The 19,671-nt window shown below is 38.2% G+C and overlaps 1 protein-coding gene across 1 annotated transcript in view; it reads right to left on the bottom strand.

The window, feature by feature from the left end:
- Nucleotides 1-19,238, bottom strand: part of Trap1 (TNF receptor associated protein 1) — a 30,835-nt gene extending 11,597 nt beyond the window's left edge. Inside the window, exons 1-10 of the mRNA XM_071658800.1 lie at nucleotides 18,882-19,238; nucleotides 17,479-17,687; nucleotides 16,695-16,868; nucleotides 15,695-15,858; nucleotides 14,910-15,019; nucleotides 12,336-12,572; nucleotides 9,538-9,651; nucleotides 7,336-7,521; nucleotides 1,239-1,441; nucleotides 752-893 (exon numbers count right to left, since the gene is read on the bottom strand). Coding sequence (XP_071514901.1) covers nucleotides 752-893; nucleotides 1,239-1,441; nucleotides 7,336-7,521; nucleotides 9,538-9,651; nucleotides 12,336-12,572; nucleotides 14,910-15,019; nucleotides 15,695-15,858; nucleotides 16,695-16,868; nucleotides 17,479-17,687; nucleotides 18,882-19,011 — 1,669 coding nt within the window. The 5' untranslated portion in view covers nucleotides 19,012-19,238. The remainder of the gene's footprint in view (nucleotides 1-751; nucleotides 894-1,238; nucleotides 1,442-7,335; nucleotides 7,522-9,537; nucleotides 9,652-12,335; nucleotides 12,573-14,909; nucleotides 15,020-15,694; nucleotides 15,859-16,694; nucleotides 16,869-17,478; nucleotides 17,688-18,881) is intronic.
- Nucleotides 19,239-19,671: the final 433 nt, after the last annotated feature.

Here is a 19,671-nt window from a genome sequence, read left to right as displayed (position 1 = left end):
GGCCTAGCTAAGTGCTACTGTCCTTAATCAAGGTAATGTATGGCTTCCCATAAATTGCGGGCAATGTCTGATATCATTATCGTAATGAATACTGAGGCTTATACTGTTCCTTGTCATAACCCACATAGAACATCTTCCTCAGACATGGTTCCTTTTGCTACTACTTTATAGTTTCCATTAGAAACTTTATAAACCATCTTCATAATTTCTTTTATGTTTTATATTTTCATTTTTTCTTTTAAGGCCTTGCTTCAACAAGGGCTTCTTTCCATGATGAGCTGGGGGTTGGGAGGAATGTAACAGCACAGCTCCTACAATAAAACCTTGATAATCTGTTGCGATCACCTCTTTGCATATTCAAAGATGTTATAGGAATATACAAGGTAGAAGGAAGACTAATAATGCAATTTTTCATAAGAATGGTGTTTCATGGAACTCTAGTACCAAATGCAATGCAGCATAATTTCTTGAAGTGAAAAAGAACATCTTTCTGTTACCTTACCTAACATGTAATTTTCTTCAAGATATGAGCCAGATTAAATTCCAGGTAAACCTTTCTATAATGGGCTTAACTTAAAGAAAATCAAAACTAAAGTTACAGGTCTTGTGCCAAATCCTTCACATGCTGGGAAACAAATGTAACATTTACATAAAATGCAGGGTAAAATGTTGGGATCTTTGTCAAAATCATATGTTAGCAGAGCAAAAAAACAATGAAATGGCAAATATGACTTTCAAGCATTGTACTTACCTCCTTCAAAATCAACTGCATTCTTGTCCTGACGCATTTCTTTTTCAACTGAAACAATTTTTTTGCTGCTAAATTCACGCAGTTGCATCAGAACTACTTCATCATATGGTTCATAGCAGAATAAAACTTCTGCATTCTGTTTCTGTGGGGTGAACAGAGGAAGTACTTTGATAATTTTTACACCCAAAAAGTTATGATTCTAAAGTGTCTGACATAATAATGCTATATATACCGCAGCTTCCAATGTGACATGAACAATGGTACATAAATAACTACCAAACACATTTTGTCAATGCTCTACCTACTTAAGAAAGCCAACTAAACTGCTTAGCAGCTGTAATATAATACTTATTGGATGACAATAGTTAAAAATACCCATTTTTTTTGTTAAAGGAAATTTATCAATTACTAAAGGAAATTTATTACTGAATACAATAAACATCAATTCAAAACAATCTACATAGCAACGGGGATTAGAATGACCCACCTTAAGTGCTTCAAAATATGGAGAGGTCTCAGCCAATTCCCTAGAGGGTGCTGCTAGGTAATAAATATCTTTCTGGTTATCTGTCATGCGACCAATATACTCAGGAAGGGTGACCTTCTCACCACTAGGCTTTGCTGAAGATTCGTACATGACAAGCTTGGCAATCTCTTCCTTTTCTACTTGCTCCTGAGATGAAAGAATGCCTGCAGGACAGGAATGTTTTTTCAAAGGTGTGACAGGTATTGCAATAACATTTATCTGCCTGTATACAATCATCACCTTATTCCCACAATCTCTACAACAGCAGCAATTCCTTTTTTTTTCACATCATCAACCCACTCTTCAGAATGTGAAGAACAAGGAAGGTTGAGATACTCTGAAAATTGAGTACGTTAGGTAGATGTGTATGAATCTTAAAATCTTGCACCAAACTTAAAAGATGTAATAACTTACTTTTTCAAATGTAACCTGAAGTGACTGTGAAATTTAATACATCATTATCACTGTGTTCAAGTTAACATACTGAGTGATTACATAATCTATAAGTCTGTTAAAGTTCTTAAACATGCATAAGAGCATGTGGTAGGACTAGTTTTTGTAGCGTGACTGAAGTGGTTTGAAGGACACATGAAGAGAGAGGAGAGGAGAGGAGAGAGAGAGAGAGAGAGAGAGAGAGAGAGAGAGAGAGAGAGAGAGAGAGAGAGAGAGAGAGAGAGAGAGAGAGAGAGAGAGAGAACATCGACACCCATCACTGACAATAAAACCTACACACAGGGTAATCTTCTTTGAAAGTAAAGACCAGAGAATTGCCAGGGCTGTTTGAAGGAATAGTGGTTCCAACAATGCTGTATGGTTGCGAGGCATGGGCTATGGATAGAGTTGTGCACAGGAGGGTGGATGTGCTGGAAATGAGATGTTTCAGGACAATATGTGGTGTGAGGTGGTTTGATCGAGGAAGTAATAATAGGGTAAGAGAGATGTGTGGTAATAAAAAGAGTGTGGTTGAGAGAGCAGAAGAGGGTGTTTTGAAATGGTTAGGTCACATGGAGAGAATGAGTGAGGAAAGATTGACAAAGAGGATATATGTGTCAGAGGTGGAGGGAACAAGGAGAAGTGGGAGACCAAATTGGAGGTGGAAAGATGGAGTGAAAAAGATTTTAAGTGATCGGGGCCTGAACATGCAGGAGGGTGAAAGGCCTGCAAGGAATAGAGTGAATTGGAATGATTTGGTATACTGGGGTCGACGTGCTGTCAATGGATTGAACCAAGGCATGTGAAGCGCCTGGGGTAAACCATGGAAAGTTCTGTGGGGCCTGGATGTGGAAAGGTAGCTGTGGTTTCAGTGCATTATTACATGACAGCTAGAGACTGAGTGTGAACGAATGGGGCCTTTGTTGTCTTTTCCTAGTGCTACCTCCCACACATGAGGGGGAGGGGGTTGCTATTCCATGTGTGGCGAGATGGCGATGGGAACAAATAAAGGCAGACAGTATGAATTATGTACATGTGTATATATGTATATGTCTGTGTGTGCATATATATGTGCACATTGAGATGTATAGGTATGTATATTTGCGTGTGTGGACGTGTATGTATATACATGTGTATGTGGGTGGGTTGGGCCATTATTTCGTCTGTTTCCTTGCGCTACCTCGCTAATGCGGGAGACAGCGACAAAGCAAAATAAATATATATATATATATATATATATATATATATATATATATATATATATATATATATATATATATATATATATATATATATATATTTAATTTTCCAAAAGAAGGAACAGAGAAGAGGGCCAGGTGAGGATATTCCCTCAAAGGCCCAGTCCTCTGTTCTTAACGCTACCTCGCTATCGCGGGAAATGGCGAATGGTATGAAAAAAAAAAAAAAAAATTTTTTTTTTTTTTTTTTTTGCCGCTGTCTCCCGCGTTTGTAAGGTAGCGCAAGGAAACAGACGAAAGAAATGGCCCAACCCACCCACATACACATGTATATACATACCCATTTTTGCTTTCCGAGATAATGTTCTCGACTTCCACACATTCTTCAAGGCTCCCAGAATTTTCGCCCCCTCCCCCACCCTATGATCCACTTCCGCTTCCATGGTTCCATCCGCTGCCAGATCCACTCCCAGATATCTAAAACACTTCACTTCCTCCAGTTTTCCTCCATTCAAACTCACCTCCCAATTGACTTGTTTTGGGAGCAGCTGAATGAGTGTGTTAGTGGTTTTGATGCACGAGACCGGGTTATAGTGTTGGGTGATTTGAATGCAAAGGTGAGTAATGTGGCAGTTGAGGGGATAATTGGTATACATGGGGTGTTCAGTGTTGTAAATGGAAATGGTGAAGAGCTTGTAGATTTATGTGCTGAAAAAGGACTGATGATTGGGAATACCTGGTTTAAAAAGCGAGATATACATAAGTATACTTATGTAAGTAGGAGAGATGGCCAGAGAGCGTTATTGGATTACGTGTTAATTGACAGGCGCGCGAAAGAGAGACTTTTGGATGTTAATGTGCTGAGAGGTGCAACTGGAGGGATGTCTGATCATTATCTTGTGGAGGCAAAGGTGAAGATTTGTATGGGTTTTCAGAAAAGAAGAGTGAATGTTGGGGTGAAGAGGGTGGTGAGAGTAAGTGAGCTTGGGAAGGAGACTTGTGTGAGGAAGTACCAGGAGAGACTGAGTACAGAATGGAAAAAGGTGAGAACAATGGAAGTAAGGGGAGTGGGGGAGGAATGGGATGTATTTAGGGAATCAGTGATGGATTGCGCAAAAGATGCTTGTGGCATGAGAAGAGTGGGAGGTGGGTTGATTAGAAAGGGTAGTGAGTGGTGGGATGAAGAAGTAAGAGTATTAGTGAAAGAGAAAAGAGAGGCATTTGGACGATTTTTGCAGGGAAAAAATGCAATTGAGTGGGAGACGTATAAAAGAAAGTGACAGGAGGTCAAGAGAAAGGTGCAAGAGGTGAAAAAAAGGGCAAATGAGAGTTGGGGTGAGAGAGTATCATTAAATTTTAGGGAGAATAAAAAGATGTTCTGGAAGGAGGTAAATAAAGTGCGTAAGACAAGGGAGCAAATGGGAACTTCAGTGAAGGGCGCAAATGGGGAGGTGATAACAAGTAGTGGTGATGTGAGAAGGAGATGGAGTGAGTATTTTGAAGGTTTGTTGAATGTGTTTGATGATAGAGTGGCAGATATAGGGTGTTTTGGTCGAGGTGGTGTGCAAAGTGCGAGGGTTAGGGAAAATGATTTGGTAAACAGAGAAGAGGTAGTAAAAGCTTTGCGGAAGATGAAAGCCGGCAAGGCAGCAGGTTTGGATGGTATTGCAGTGGAATTTATTAAAAAAAGGGGGTGACTGTATTGTTGACTGGTTGGTAAGGTTATTTAATGTATATATATATATATATATATATATATATATATATATATATATATATATATATATATATATTTATTTATTTATTTTATTTATTTTGCTTTGTTGCTGTCTCCCACGTTTGCAAAGTAGCGCAAGGAAACAGACAAAAGAAATGGCCCAACCCACCCCCATACACAATATACACACACACACGTCCAAACACGCAAATATACATACCTATACATCTCAATGTACACATATATACACATACACAGACACATACATATATACCCATGCACACAATTCACACTGTATGCCCCCATTCACTCCCATCGCCACCTCGCCACACATGGAATACCTTCCCCCTCCCCCCCTCATGTGTGCGAGGTAGCACTAGGAACAGACAACAAAGGCCCCATTCGTTCACACTCAGTCTCTAGCTGCAACGCAATAATGCCCGAAACCACAGCTCCCTTTCCACATCCAGGCCCCACACAACTTTCCATGGTTTACCCCAGACGCTTCACATGCCCTGATTCAATCCACTGACAGCACGTCAACCCCGGTATACCACATCGATCCAATTCACTCTATTCCTTGCCCTCCTTTCACCCTCCTGCATGTTCAGGCCCCGATCACACAAAATCTTTTTCACTCCATCTTTCCACCTCCAATTTGGTCTCCCACTTCCCCTCGTTCCCTCCACCTCCAACACATATATCCTCTTGGTCAATCTTTCCTCACTCATTCTCTCCATGTGCCCAAACCATTATATATATATATATATATATATATATTCTTTTTTGCTTTGTTGCTGTCTCCCGCATTTGTGAGGTAGCGCAAGGAAACAGACGAAAGAAATGGCCTAACCCACCCCCATACACATGTATTTACATACGTCCACACACGCAAATATACATACAAATATATATATATATATATATATATATATATATATATATATATATATATATATATATATATATATATATGTGTGTGTATATGAATGGATGGGCCTTTGTTAATCTGTTTGCTAGCACTACCTCTGATGCAGGAAACGGCGATCAAGTATAATAAAAAATAAAAAATATATATACACACAAAGCTACCTTGTAAAAGGTTAAAATTTACTGGTATTCTGTCCATTAGCTGTGAACAGCAATTCTATACATATATATGGGATAGAAAAATTGAATGCATGAACCTTCAGTAGGAATCCATTGCAAAACCTAAGCCCTAAAGCCCCTAAACTGTAGCAAGGCAAGAGGTCAGGGATTCCCAGATACCTGAAGTGGATGTGCTATCCTTAACTGTTTTCAAGGAGTCTAAATAGTTATTTCAAAGATGGATTTATCAAAGGAAGAGAAAAAAAATATATATTTTACTTGCCAACTTGTATATACTTTTCAGTATATCTTTTATATCAGATTTAAATTATGAATGATGATAATTATAATCAAATATTTGTATATCATATATATACATACTATTCACTTTTCCATATATCTAATGTGACACAAATTACAGCAAGCTAACTACCAACATGAGGTGAAAATTGTACACAAGATAAGGAGTCATCATAGTGAGGAGTCATAACAGTTGTGAGATGCTTCTTCACTTCCCCATCTAGAATATGAAACTCTGCCACCACCTCATCTACTTCCATGTTGTGCCATCCTTCATCATCCATTTCACTATTATACTCTAGTGACAGGTGAGCCAATACTTTTTCATTTTCTTGCATGAGAGCAGTATTATGAAGAATGCAAGTGGCCCTCAAAACTTTCCTGTTGTTCTCAACATGCTGTTCCAATAGCTGCAGGCGCCTAAATCTTGATCTGAATATGTCGTCACACATTGTACAAGCCACTGACTTGTAAGCTTCCCTGAGGTTTTTCTTAAATAAATAAAACAAAAAGATAATTACCTCTATGAAGACATATAACATTCAAATAAGGAGCTCGAGAAAGATGATTTTCAACTTATAAATGATGACCCAAATCATATATACTTAATTCTCTCAGATTTTCTGGCTGTGTAATGGAGAATGATACTCAAGAGACCTTCAGCTATATGAAGCTCTGGATTATGAAAAGGTATTCAAGCTACTGATGACTTCATGATACTCTGAAGCCTCCCTTAAAGTTCCAACTGCCCACTTATGATAAACTAGGCATAACATTACCTGAAAAATTCTCTGTTGTGTGACAGAAACAGTCTGAGATGCAGGAGACAGACTTATCTTACTGACGAACTGGGTTTTGTGTTATCTGTTAAGCATGCTCCTGACTGGGTGTAGATTTCATGCCAATTACCTAAACTGATGTATTGCTATGCTGGTGGCATAAGTCGACCCTGCTTGTGATTAGAGAGTACTTACAGGGCCATGTTTATTACCCAAACTAATGTGTTGCTCTATTGGTAGCTTTATGTTGACTTCATTTTGTGAGTAGGAAGTAATTAAAGGGACAATTAATCAGGAAGTAACCAATCTGCTAGTTAGTCTGACCTCTTTGTTTCTAATGTTTTATGGTTTATATCACCAAGATACACTAGTCTGCACAGGTCTTAAAGTATAGCAAGATGATATTGTTAAAAATCAGTGCATCTCTATTTCATGAAGTTCCAAGATTTCTTGACTTAGCTAAGCTAATCCTCTATGACAACCAGTACATGAATAATCAATAAAACTTTTTAATTAAATATACAATACTTTCTTTAACATACCTTCTTTGATAAATATTCCATAATCAACAAAGAACTTGCTATAGCTCTCTCGATCTTTGCGTGCTTTATCAAAGAGGAAGCGTACAACACGGTTCTGGATGACAGTGCGTAGTTTTCGGATAAGAGCTGAATCCTGAAGTAATTCTCGACTCAGATTCAAGGGAATATCCTCGCTATCCACAACACCTGAAGCAGAAATAAAGATTAAGATACAAATAGATGTATCTAAGATAATCTAGGACATTTGACTGACAGAGGGCTATGGGGAACTCATAATCTTTTATAGTGGAGTATTCTTTTATTTATTTTTATTTTGCTTTGTCGCTGTCTCCCGCGTTAGCGAGGTAGCGCAAGGAAACAGACGAAAGAATGGCCCAACCCGCCCACATACACATATATATACATACATGTCCACCCATGCACAATATACATACCTATACATCTCAATGTACACATACATATACACACACAGACATATACATATATACACATGTACATAATTCATACTGTCTGCCTTTATTTGTTCCCATCGCCACCCCGCCACACATGGAATAACAACCCCCTACCCCCTCAAGTGTGCAAGGTAGCGCTAGGAAAAACACCAAAGGCCCCATTCGTTCACACTCAGTCTCTAGCTGTCATGTAATAATGCACCGAAACCACAGCTCCCTTTCCACATCCAGGCCCCACCCACTTTGCATGGTTTACCCCAGACGCTTCACATGCCCTGGTTCAATCCATTGACAGCACGTCGACCCCGGTATACCACATCGTTCCAATTTACTCTATTCCTTGCCCTCCTTTCACCCTCCTGCATGTTCAGGCCCCGATCACTCAAAAGCTTTTTCACTCCATCTTTCCACCTCCAATTTGGTCTCCCACTTCTCCTTGTTCCCTCCACCTCTGACACATATATCCTCTTGGTCAATCTTTCCCCACTCATTCTCTCCATGTGACCAAACCATTTCAAAACACCCTCTTCTGCTCTCTCAACCACACTCTTTTTATTTCCACACATCTCTCTCACCCTTACATTACTTACTCGATCAAACCACCTCACACCACATATTGTCCTCAAACATCTCATTTCCAGCACATCCACCCTCCTGCGCACAACTCTATCCATAGCCCACGCCTCACAACCATACAACATTGTTGGAACCACTATTCCTTCAAACATACCCATTTTTGCTTTCCGAGATAATGTTCTTGACTTCCAAACATTCTTCAAGGCTCCCAGAATTTTCGCCCCCTCCCCCACCCTATGATTCACTTCCGCTTCCATGGTTCCATCCGCTGCCAGATCCACTCCCAGATATCTAAAACACTTCACTTCCTCCAGCTTTTCTCCATTCAAACTTACCTCCCAATTTACTTGACCCTCAACCCTACTGTACCTAATAACCTTGCTCTTATTCACATTTACTCTTAACTTTCTTCTTTCACACATTTTACCAAACTCAGTCACCAGCTTCTGCAGTTTCTTACATGAATCAGCCACCAGCGCTGTATCATCAGCGAACAACAACTGACTCACTTCCCAAGCTCTCTCATCCACAACAGACTGCATACTTGCCCCTCTTTCCAAAACTCTTGCATTCACCTCCCTAACAACCCCATCCATAAACAAATTAAACAACCATGGAGACATCACACACCCCTGCTGCAAACCTACATTCACTGAGAACCAATCACTTTCCTCTCTTCCTACACGAACACATGCCTTACATCCTCGATAAAAACTTTTCACTGCTTCTAACAACTTGCCTCCCACACCATATATTCTTAATACCTTCCACAGAGCATCTCTATCAACTCTATCATATGCCTTCTCCAGATCCATAAATGCTACATACAAGTGGACTATTCATAAAAGAAAATATCTGAAGGAAAGTTAGCATTCAGAAACCTTGAAAATAAAAACTGAATGTATTAGACAAAAACAAACGGAGCTCATATGTGCATAGCAGCAGTATGAAAAAAAATTTTCTTTATTATCATTACTCCATTCCCAGTTTAATGGAATGATCAAGTTCATACAGCCTGCACAACATTACTGACATATCCTTAGCTCAGGTCCAATCTGTAAAGTGAAAAGTAGACTTCCACGCATCTATGCTTCTGACTTTTTCAATAAAGCACTGAGATGATTCACCAAATGAGACCAGTGATTCTGTTCATACCACCAATTACTGTACATACCCTTCAAAAATCTGAGCCACTTCGGAACAACGTTCTCAGCCTTGTTCATGATCAGAACACGACGGCAGTACAAGGCTACGCTGCTCTCTGCATCCCGATTCAGATCAAACAGTCCTGAGAAAACATAAATGAAACTATAGTCAATGATCATCTATATAAGAAAATTCATATGTCAGTGATGCTTACAAATACAAATGTAGGTATGATAATAATAAATGTCAACCATGAACATTTGGCACAGGCACCAGCTATCAGAAGCTTAAAATAAATTGACCCAAACTATTTTTCTTTTGCTTTATCATAAGTCAGAGGCCTTCCCATATCTAATTAGGATACAAAAAACTTCACTGACTGCTGAGTCAGCAATGACATGTACTTAAACAGAATCTTTCATTACAAGACTAGCAAAAGACATCCTATTAAAATATGCATCTTTATGTACCTGACAGTCAGATTTTGATACATGATGTCCATTAGTTGGTTAAACAGAACTAACCAATTACATGCATAAAACTATTACAAAGGGCAACATTTGCAGCATCATAAACAAACCATGATAAAAATGACTGAACTTATTCTCTGCATAATGGTGTGGAAGAGTTCCTGAAAAGGTGAGCAGTAAGTGGAATTCCAATAAATCAAACCCGTTTCCCAAAGACTTCAGGCATATAACTAAAATTATCATTTTACATAAAGAATGTCCGTGCCCTACGGCATAATAATTACGAACTTAGAAATGCAGCAAACCTGAACATTCTTTCTTAATGTTTTGAACTTATTCATCATTTCCCACATAAGCAAGGTAGTGCCAGGAACAGAAGGAATGGCCTCGTTCACTCACATCCACTCTCAAGCTGTCATAAAAACAGACATCACTATCCACAACCAGGCCCTACAAACCTTTCTGTAGTTCTCCCTGACTGTTCTATATGCTCTGGTTCAGCCCAGTGGCAACATGTCGCCCCAGGTAAATCACATTGCTCTAATTTGCCCTAACCCTTGCATGCCTCACGCCCTCCAGCATGTTCAAGCCCTGAATACTCAAAGCATCTTTCACTCCAGCCTTCCACCTCTCTATAGTTTCCCTTTTCCTTGTTCCTCCACTTCCAACAAGTATATGCTTATTCATCCTCTCTGCATGTCCACACCATTTCAGCATGTCCTACTCAGCTTTCTCATATGTACTTCTCTTAATACCACAACTCTCTCTTACCCTATCATTTCATATTTGACCAAATCTCCTACAGCACATTTTGTTTTTAAACATTTCACTTGAAACACATTCCCCCTTTTCTGAACTTTGTCCAAGAGTTCACACTTCACATCCATATGACACTGACATGGATACTATGCCAAAAAATATACCCACCTTTGCCATCACAGATAGTGACACCTCTTTCCATATATTCTTCAGTCCTAGCAAAACTTTCATCCCCCATCCATTCTTTGGCTCACATCAGCTCTCATAGCTCTATTCACTACCATATCCACTTCCAAGTATTCAAACAATTCCACTTCCTCCAAGTTATCTCAAATCAAGCTCACACTCCAAATAACCTGTTTCTCTCCACTATAGAATCTAATACCCTCGCTTTTACTCGCAACATTATCCTTTCAAACACTCTACCAAACTCAGAAGCCAGCTTCTTCAGTTTTTCACTTTTACAGTATCATCTGTTACTAATGCCATGTCATCAGCAAACACTAAGTGACTCACCTCCAAGCCCCCCCCCCCATCAATCCATGACAGACAGCAAACCTGCTCATTTCAAATCTGTCAAAACTGACACCATTCCAACCCAAGTTATAAAGTGGGTTAAGTTCCTGACCAAACATATTCCATACATTACCCTTATGTATGGATTATGATGTACCAAAAAAAAATCTAGTTTACCATCCAGATACAGAACTACCCTCTCATGATGTAATTTACATGATATTCAAAGAAAACGTACTGAGAAAGGCACTGTACTGAAGGTTACTGGGAGGGAGAGGAAGGGGCACTAAAAGTTACTTAAATCACTCCCTGACCTGTATACTTCATCAACTCTGTCCATACACAGGTAATACAGACAAAATTTACTAGACTTCCTTAAAAATGTGGAGAAAGAGCCTTCAGAGGCAATGGAGTGGAATGGGGGCTGAATGGAGGCTTCTGAGAGGGAAAGAAGGAGGGTTAGGCTATCTAACTTACCCAATCAATCATATGATCCTTACCTGCTAAATCATCTGATCCAGCACCTATTTCAACTTAAGGACAACAAATATTTACTGAAATACCTACTCTTATTGATGCAGTAAATATTGGTAAAACAATGAACACGAACAAAAGTATTCTGCCAGATGGTGGCGTACAAATTGACAAGTATTTTCCTATGACATAATACGCATATGTACGCAACTATCTCAAATTATGATGATATATTCTATCATAAGAAAACAGCCTTTTCCACATTAAAAATACAGATGTAAACAGCTTCATTTTTTCCAACCTGTCACACATCATTGTGCTGTAAGTTAATACAGCATACCCCATTTCTAGTGTTCTAAATCCTAAACATTGCAAGTTGAAGCATTGCAACTCAAGACCCTGGAGTAGCAAGTTTTAGCCTTCCATTAAACAAAGTGGTCCCTATTTCATAATTTACATTAGAACAAAATTCCTGTTTATGAGCTGATATTATGCAGGGAATAAGTGTACCTTAACAGCATTCCTCTGCATGTAAATACTGGCAAAGCTTAAGAGAAATATTTCCCCAAACATACAAAATAAGCTACTACAAAACTTTGCTACCCACCTGGTTTACCCTCAGGAACATAAAGAACACATCTAAGGTCCAACGGGGCATCAGTACGGTAATGAAGTACAAAGCGTGGTTTATCATATGCTGATCCCACGTAGCGGTAGAATTCATCATGCTGATCAGGAGAAACTTCCTTTGGATCCATCAACCAAATGGGTTTAATGTTGTTAGCTTGTTCACCATTCACTTCAATAGGGGACCCTAGGAAGCTGCTGTATTTCTTGATAACATCTGGCAGGGAAATACAGTTTGTTACAAAAACATGTGCTGGGATGCTAATCATATAATAACATAAATTCTATCATGCTAGGATACTAGTCATATAATACATAATTTCTCATTTGCTAGGATACTAATCATAAAATACATAAATTTCTATCATGCTAGGATACTAATTATATAATACATAAATTCTATCATGCTAGGATACCCATCATATAATACATAAATTCTATCTACATAAATTCTATCATTATGCAAATAAAGTTGTTGAATCAAAAACCTGCAAAACATAGGCTTATTTTTATCAGTGTTCCATATCTTATCTACCCTTCCATATTCTCAAACTTACCCAAGTTAGCTCCAAAATACTTACATTCTGTCACCTCTTTTAGGCTTTCTTAGTTCACTTTTTCTCTCACTGTCAAGGGCTTTGCATGATCTATACTTTCACTCTGTTTCCTTTCAAACACTTCCACACATCATACAACAAACTTACAACCTTCTGCAGCTCCTCCTCACTCTCAGTAAACAACACAATATCACCTGCAAATAGGCTTCTCTTAAGCCACCATACCTCAAAACTACACTTCATCTCCACACCCTTTTTCCCTAGTTTTGCTTTCATCTCTCTTATCACTTGTTCCATATTTGTGTTAAAAGCAATGGTGACATTACATAGCCCTGCCTCACAACCATATGGATAATAAAAATTTCCATGAACTCTCCATCCACTCTTACACATGTACTTGCTCTTCTATGGATGGCATTCACATCATTCAACAGTTGAACCCCCAGCACATATTTCTTAACACATACTGTAAAGTATTCCACTCGAATCTGTCATACACTTTCTCCCGATCCATAAAAGATGCATACAGCAATGGTGACATTACATAGCCCTGCCTCACACCCATATGGATACCAAAAATTTCCATGAACTCTCCATCCACTCTTACACATGTAGTTGCTCTTCTACCAATGGCCTTCACACCATTCAGCAGTTGTACCCCCACCCCATATTTCTTAACACATACTGTAAAGTATTCCACTTGAATCTGTCATACACTTTCTCCAGATCCATAAAAGATGCATACAGCCTCTTACCTTTGACTGTATACTTTACAACAGTTATTCCCACCACAAAAATCTGATCCACACATCCCCTACCTTTCCTAAAATCCCCTTGCTTTTCACTTGTTCTGCATTCAGTCACTTCCATCACTCTATCTATCTATCAGCACTCTTGCAGACACTTTTCTTGGTATACTTAGCAGACTTATTCCCCTGCATTTGCTACACAGATCCTTAGCATCTTTTCCAATGTATAAAAGAATAACAATACTTTTCAACCAATCCTTAGGAACAACATTTTGCTTCTATAGTAAATAGTATATCAAATACATCCACCCTATCACATTTTCTCCTTCATACTTCACCATTTCAGCTGCAATCCCACCCACTCTAGGTGTCTTTCCTACCTCCATTGTCATTATCATCCTTTCTACCTCCCTTCTTGCTATACTCCCCTGCAATTGCATCCTCCCCCTTCCATCCTCCATACCGATGCCCCTGCATTAGTTCCTTTCCCTTCCATCCTCTGTACCCACGCATGTAACAACTGCTGCCTCTCCTTCTCCACATTTATCACTTCTTCAAAATATGTTTTCCATCCTCTTTTAACTCAGCAACTCCCCTTCCTTACTTCTCACATTTACATTTTCACCATTACATCCACCTCTTTCAACTCCTTCCAGTACAATTTCTTATCTCCATGAACTTTTGACTCAATTCCAAAATCTTTATCTCCTCATTCTTTGCATTGCTATATCAGCCTCTTAACATTCTGCTTACACATCTTATATTCTTCCACCTTCCTCTGCTGAACTTCCACTGGTACATTCCTTTCAAGCAATCTACCATATGCCTTTTCCTTCTCTTCCACAGCATTTCTAATCTCATCCATCTAACATGCATTTCCACTTTTATTCTTTTATCTTACAACCTTGTATCCAACTACTAATTCTACAACTTTTAACAGTCTTTCTCTGGACATTTTAAACACTTCATTCACACATGACTACATCCTTACATTTATGGCACATACATCTAAACTTTTTGTAGCCCTTCTATTATACTTCTCCATGCATTCTTTCTGATTCATCTCCTCCCTTGCCAACAGTTCTACCTCTCCATTCTTCCTTATGCCATAACTCAACTTCTCCCTTATCCTCACCTCCACATGAACTGCAAAATGGTCAGAATCTCCAAAATATCCTCTCACAACTCTAGCATCCAGCCAACCAACGTACTTCATACACTAAAAATCATACATTTAAGTAGCAATACCTTTAACAGTTTGTTCATCTGCAAACTCTCGGTGACTAAGTTTGAGATGGCACACAATTTTAGTTCCAGGCTCAACACCCTGACATTCCTCGATGGTGTATTTTCCAGACCTGTGAATATAAAGGCAAATGGCCCTCACCATACGAAAGAAAGTCCATTATGTAAGTGGTGTTTGCTATTAAAGCTACTACTACTAATAACACTGATTAGTCCTAACATCTACTACTAACTCCTACCATAACTCTAACTTCATCTGAATCAAATCAATTTTTCAAACACTATCTCAACAACTGTCAAAAAAACATTGTATCATAAGTCAGATTAAATATTTTCTCAGCTACTGTTTCAAATATCTAAATGTCTGAATGCCCAGAAAATCTGTTATTTTTTTTTTTAAGTAGGAGTGAGTGACTATTCAAGGATACAGGAAGACACAGGTTGAATACATGTATATCTGGTGCTTAAAAGGTGTCTAAAGACACAGTATGTTTGTAGCTATCTCCCTAAAAGTACCTTCCTCGTCAACATCTCAAATTACTGAAGTCTTACATTTGTATATATCTAATGATGCCTTGAATCATCCTCTGCCTTAAATATATATAGGCTTATATCAATTATTTCCTTTGGATTATCTCCATCCCCTGTACAGTATCTTATATAACATAAAATAATCACCCTTGCACACAATACTACTCATTTTCACATTCATCAGCTGATCATCATCAGCACTGAAATATAAGATCATTGTATGAGTGCTGTGTTTGCAAGACAAATATGTCACCTACCCATCTGACGACCAGCAATAACCAACACTACCAGGTAATCGTGACTTTGTGAAAACATCAACCCTCTCTGCCACCATAAATGCAGAATAGAAGCCAACACCAAATTGGCCAATAATACTTTGTGGATCTGCACCACCACCTTCCTGAAGCTGCTGGATGAAGGCCTGCAAATAGAGGGAAAAGAGTAATCCATGTATTCCAAAATAAATAATCTTATTCATTCTTGTCCCATAGTTGAAGGATGCAAATTGAATGTGAAAACACACATGCAAGAAATGGGGTTCCACTAGAGAGGGCAGTAACTTTCTACCTACTAAGAGAAGATTTTGTCAAAAGGCAGTGCTGTTATATTTACTATGTGTCTTGCCTGAAGAATAATACAGTTTCTCTGTACCACCATGCATATTCTGCAATTATCCCTCCAGGTTCATCTGTATCAAATGTTTCTGTAGTTCTTCCATGGATTACTTTTTTTATTTCTTCTGACTATACACTAAAAAGTCTTTCTATCTTTCTTGCTGGGTTCTCATATTTTTTGTTTGATATCTTTCTCCCCTATCCCTTGGGACAGAAAAAAAAGAATGCCATTCTCAGGTGTCCAGCGTGTTGCAGCTAAAGGGGTAGAAGTGGTGGGCAAACCTCCCCTCCTTGCATTTCAATATCTCAAAGTGGGAACAGAAGAACAAGCCAAACAAGTAGTACTCATCCTCCTCTGATGCTCAAGATGTGGTATTCTGAATGTGTATGGATGTAATGAGGGTGTGAAGAAAGGAGTCATACATAAAATGTTTGAGGACAGGATCTAAGATGTTTTGAGCCTTAGTAAACTAAGCTCAAGGTAGGAGAAGAATGATTTGGAAATGTCTCTGAGGGTGTGAGCAAAGTGTGGCACTTCTGCAGGAAGAGTTATGGAAATGTGTTATTGAAAGATAACTTTCTTTTTATTTCTTTATAATGACAGAATATTCAAAAGATATTTTTCAGTAAATGATCTTCTTACCTTTGAACCTGAACGAGCAATAGTGCCTAAGTTATCCATGAGTTCCTCCTTTGTCATACCAATACCCGAATCTTGAATAGTTAGTGTCTTGTCATACTTATCCGTGGTGATGTGAATCTTCATGTCAGCTTCAGATGAATCAAGTTCTTTGCCTTGCAGAGCTAAGTATCGTGCCTGTAAAAATGGAGCAATTAACATTATATGCTATGTGCAACTGTTTTAGAGCTCTCATTCACTGTTCCCTATCTCACTTTTCTCCATCAGAGGCTGAAATCATCTGATGAGTATTAAACCTCCTCAGATGATTACCGTGTTGAATCTGGGTATTCATTCACGATCTCTATGGGTAAAGTATGTGTAACTGGTGAAACTGTTATGTGTGTTGTATGCAGTCACACAAAAAATAACGAGTCCCCTCTATGGGGGTCATGCAGTGCAACTGCTTAGTATTAGTAACATCAGCAATGAAGTTGATCTCGGATATAACAGGTCTTGTGACATGATGAAATGGTGCCCCATTATATAATCGTGATCAAATTACAAATTAGCTTTGCTGCTTTTCCTGAGCACTCAAACAAATGTTTTACTAAAATACATCACCAAGCCAAAAACTTAATCTTGAACGATGTTCAGCTATACAACTAAAAATAAACTAATCTCAAGCTTATTAAAGATCTTTTTTTTTTAAATGTTTAAAAGACTATCTAAGGAAAACACCTTAGCATAGAGGTCGAATTACAGATACAAACATCCATAAAAGTAATAACAATAACTTAGCTCTCACCTTTTCAATAGCATCTGAAGCATTAGAGATCAGTTCTCTGACAAACACTTCCTTTTCTGAATATAGTGACTTTGCTACAATATCTAGAAGCATGCGGGTTTCTGCCTGAAACTCATAGGTCTGAGCTTCATTTTTCTGTACAGCTTCTTGAAGTAGCTTGGATGCAGTATGGATACTTCGACATAAGGGAACACGGCAATCATGTTGCCCTGGAAAAGGAAAACTTTCTTTAACAAATAAGCTACAATTTGCAATCTCAATATAAAGCTCAATTATTTCCTTATAATCTAAATACAATCTTATGAAAATGCAATTTTCTCCTGGATCCCCTCAAAAGATTACGGCACACCATAATGGTTTTTCTTATTCAATTACCAGAGATTTGGAAAAAAATCATAAGGATTTTTCTTATTCTATTACCAGTGGAATTTGAAAAAATTGGGCACAACAGGAGAGAAATGATCAGGAGAGGAAAGTGAATAGATTCATGGAGAGAAACACGAACGGAAAAAGTTGATTTAGAATAGGGACTCATCTCTGGTTCATCTCCCACATGGAATTTGCTGAATCTTTCATCATGGTCCTCATCATCTTGAGAGCATCTGACTGGGTGTTTTCTGCTTGTTTACGTATGCAATGCTTCATCTCTCATAAATCCATTGCAGCAGTCACTGATGGAGCATCTTGCCCCTCCTTTTCTATAAACAGTGGTGTCCCTTATGGTTTTGTCCTTTCACCATCTCTCTCTTTTCTCTATGCATGATCTTACTCACACGTCTCAACTCTAGAGTTTAAGGGATCCATTGTACCAATTTCATCAAACTCTGTCTACAGGAAAATATGCATCCGTCTACCAACTTATCTAACGATCTTCACAACCCTCACCACTATTGCCTTATTATACATGAATTTTTTTTAAACCAAATCACACTGGTTATTCAATTTCTTCTATAAAACACTGAAGCTACCACTGCAAAACAGTATCATTCGTTTTCTACAGAGGGTATTGTGACCATAAAATGGTATCTTAACGAAAACCTTTATAATGGGAAGTACCACAGTAATTGTACTCTCATACATTTCTTAGAATAGAATATACAATACAATTTTAACCACTCCACTACTCAAATCAACATAGGGATGCAAATATGGGGTCATAGGTAACAGTGAATCAAACATAACTCATATAAAATTAATTACGTAACATCAAAAGACTACTAAAGTAATGAATATTCCCAATCTTTATAATTCTTCACTGCACTTGTCCAATATTTATATAAAGATGCTGATGTAAGGTTTCCGATGTTTCTATCTACCTGAAGTGCCAGAGGCAACGAAATGGATAAGTATTCCAAAAATCATCACTCACTTATCAGTGTATGGATACATATTAACAGACTCACCTCCACTATAAGCTCTTATATATCTCTGAGAACTAGAGGACACAAATGTCAAACTTCTGCACGATGGCTTGGCTAGGGGATGGAGAAATAATCTCTTCATCAGAGCAAATGATTGAGCACGAGATGCCATGATGCTACCAGACTCCAGACGACCCGGTATTGGACTGTCTTTATCTTTAATGCTAAAACAGCCGCTGAGTATGCGTCACCTCTTGAATAAGACTGTTTCTTTTTACCCTTTATGTATTATCTGTATTGAGATAATATCTTTAAACAACTTAATATGCCTTCTTGTTAAATTCGATCGGATCCCGAAAGCGTGTTTACATTGTTCATCTCAAGGGTACGTTTTCAGTGGCACTGAGATCCTCCGTTTTTTTTTTTTTTTTTTTGCCACTGAATTTTCATTTATATTTAACCAATTGTAATTTGACTGAAAGTGGAGGAAATATCAAATAATTTGATGGATACTAACGAATTAAAAAAAAAAAAATTTATATGATATATGAGGTTTGTCGTATTTACTTCACACATCTAATTACGTAGTTTCTATCAGTTCACTCAGACTCCATTTATTAACTTTAGGAATTGCCAGATTCTAATTGTGCAAATCTGCTGACGTAACACGTGTTAGATCCATTATGGATCATGATCGCTAAGGCTTCATGACATAGCAGATAATGTTGCCACAGGAGGGGCTTCTCACTCATACTTTCTAAACCCTTTAAATGTTTTCGACATATATACCATGAGGGAAAATTTTCTACTTATAAGCGAAATTAGGTATTTG

The sequence above is a fragment of the Panulirus ornatus genome, chromosome 67 (genome assembly GCF_036320965.1).
Source record: "Panulirus ornatus isolate Po-2019 chromosome 67, ASM3632096v1, whole genome shotgun sequence".
Lineage (NCBI taxonomy): Eukaryota > Metazoa > Arthropoda > Malacostraca > Decapoda > Palinuridae > Panulirus > Panulirus ornatus.
The sequence above is the reverse complement of the archived record's forward strand: the minus strand, read 5'-3'. Positions and strand labels throughout refer to the sequence as shown.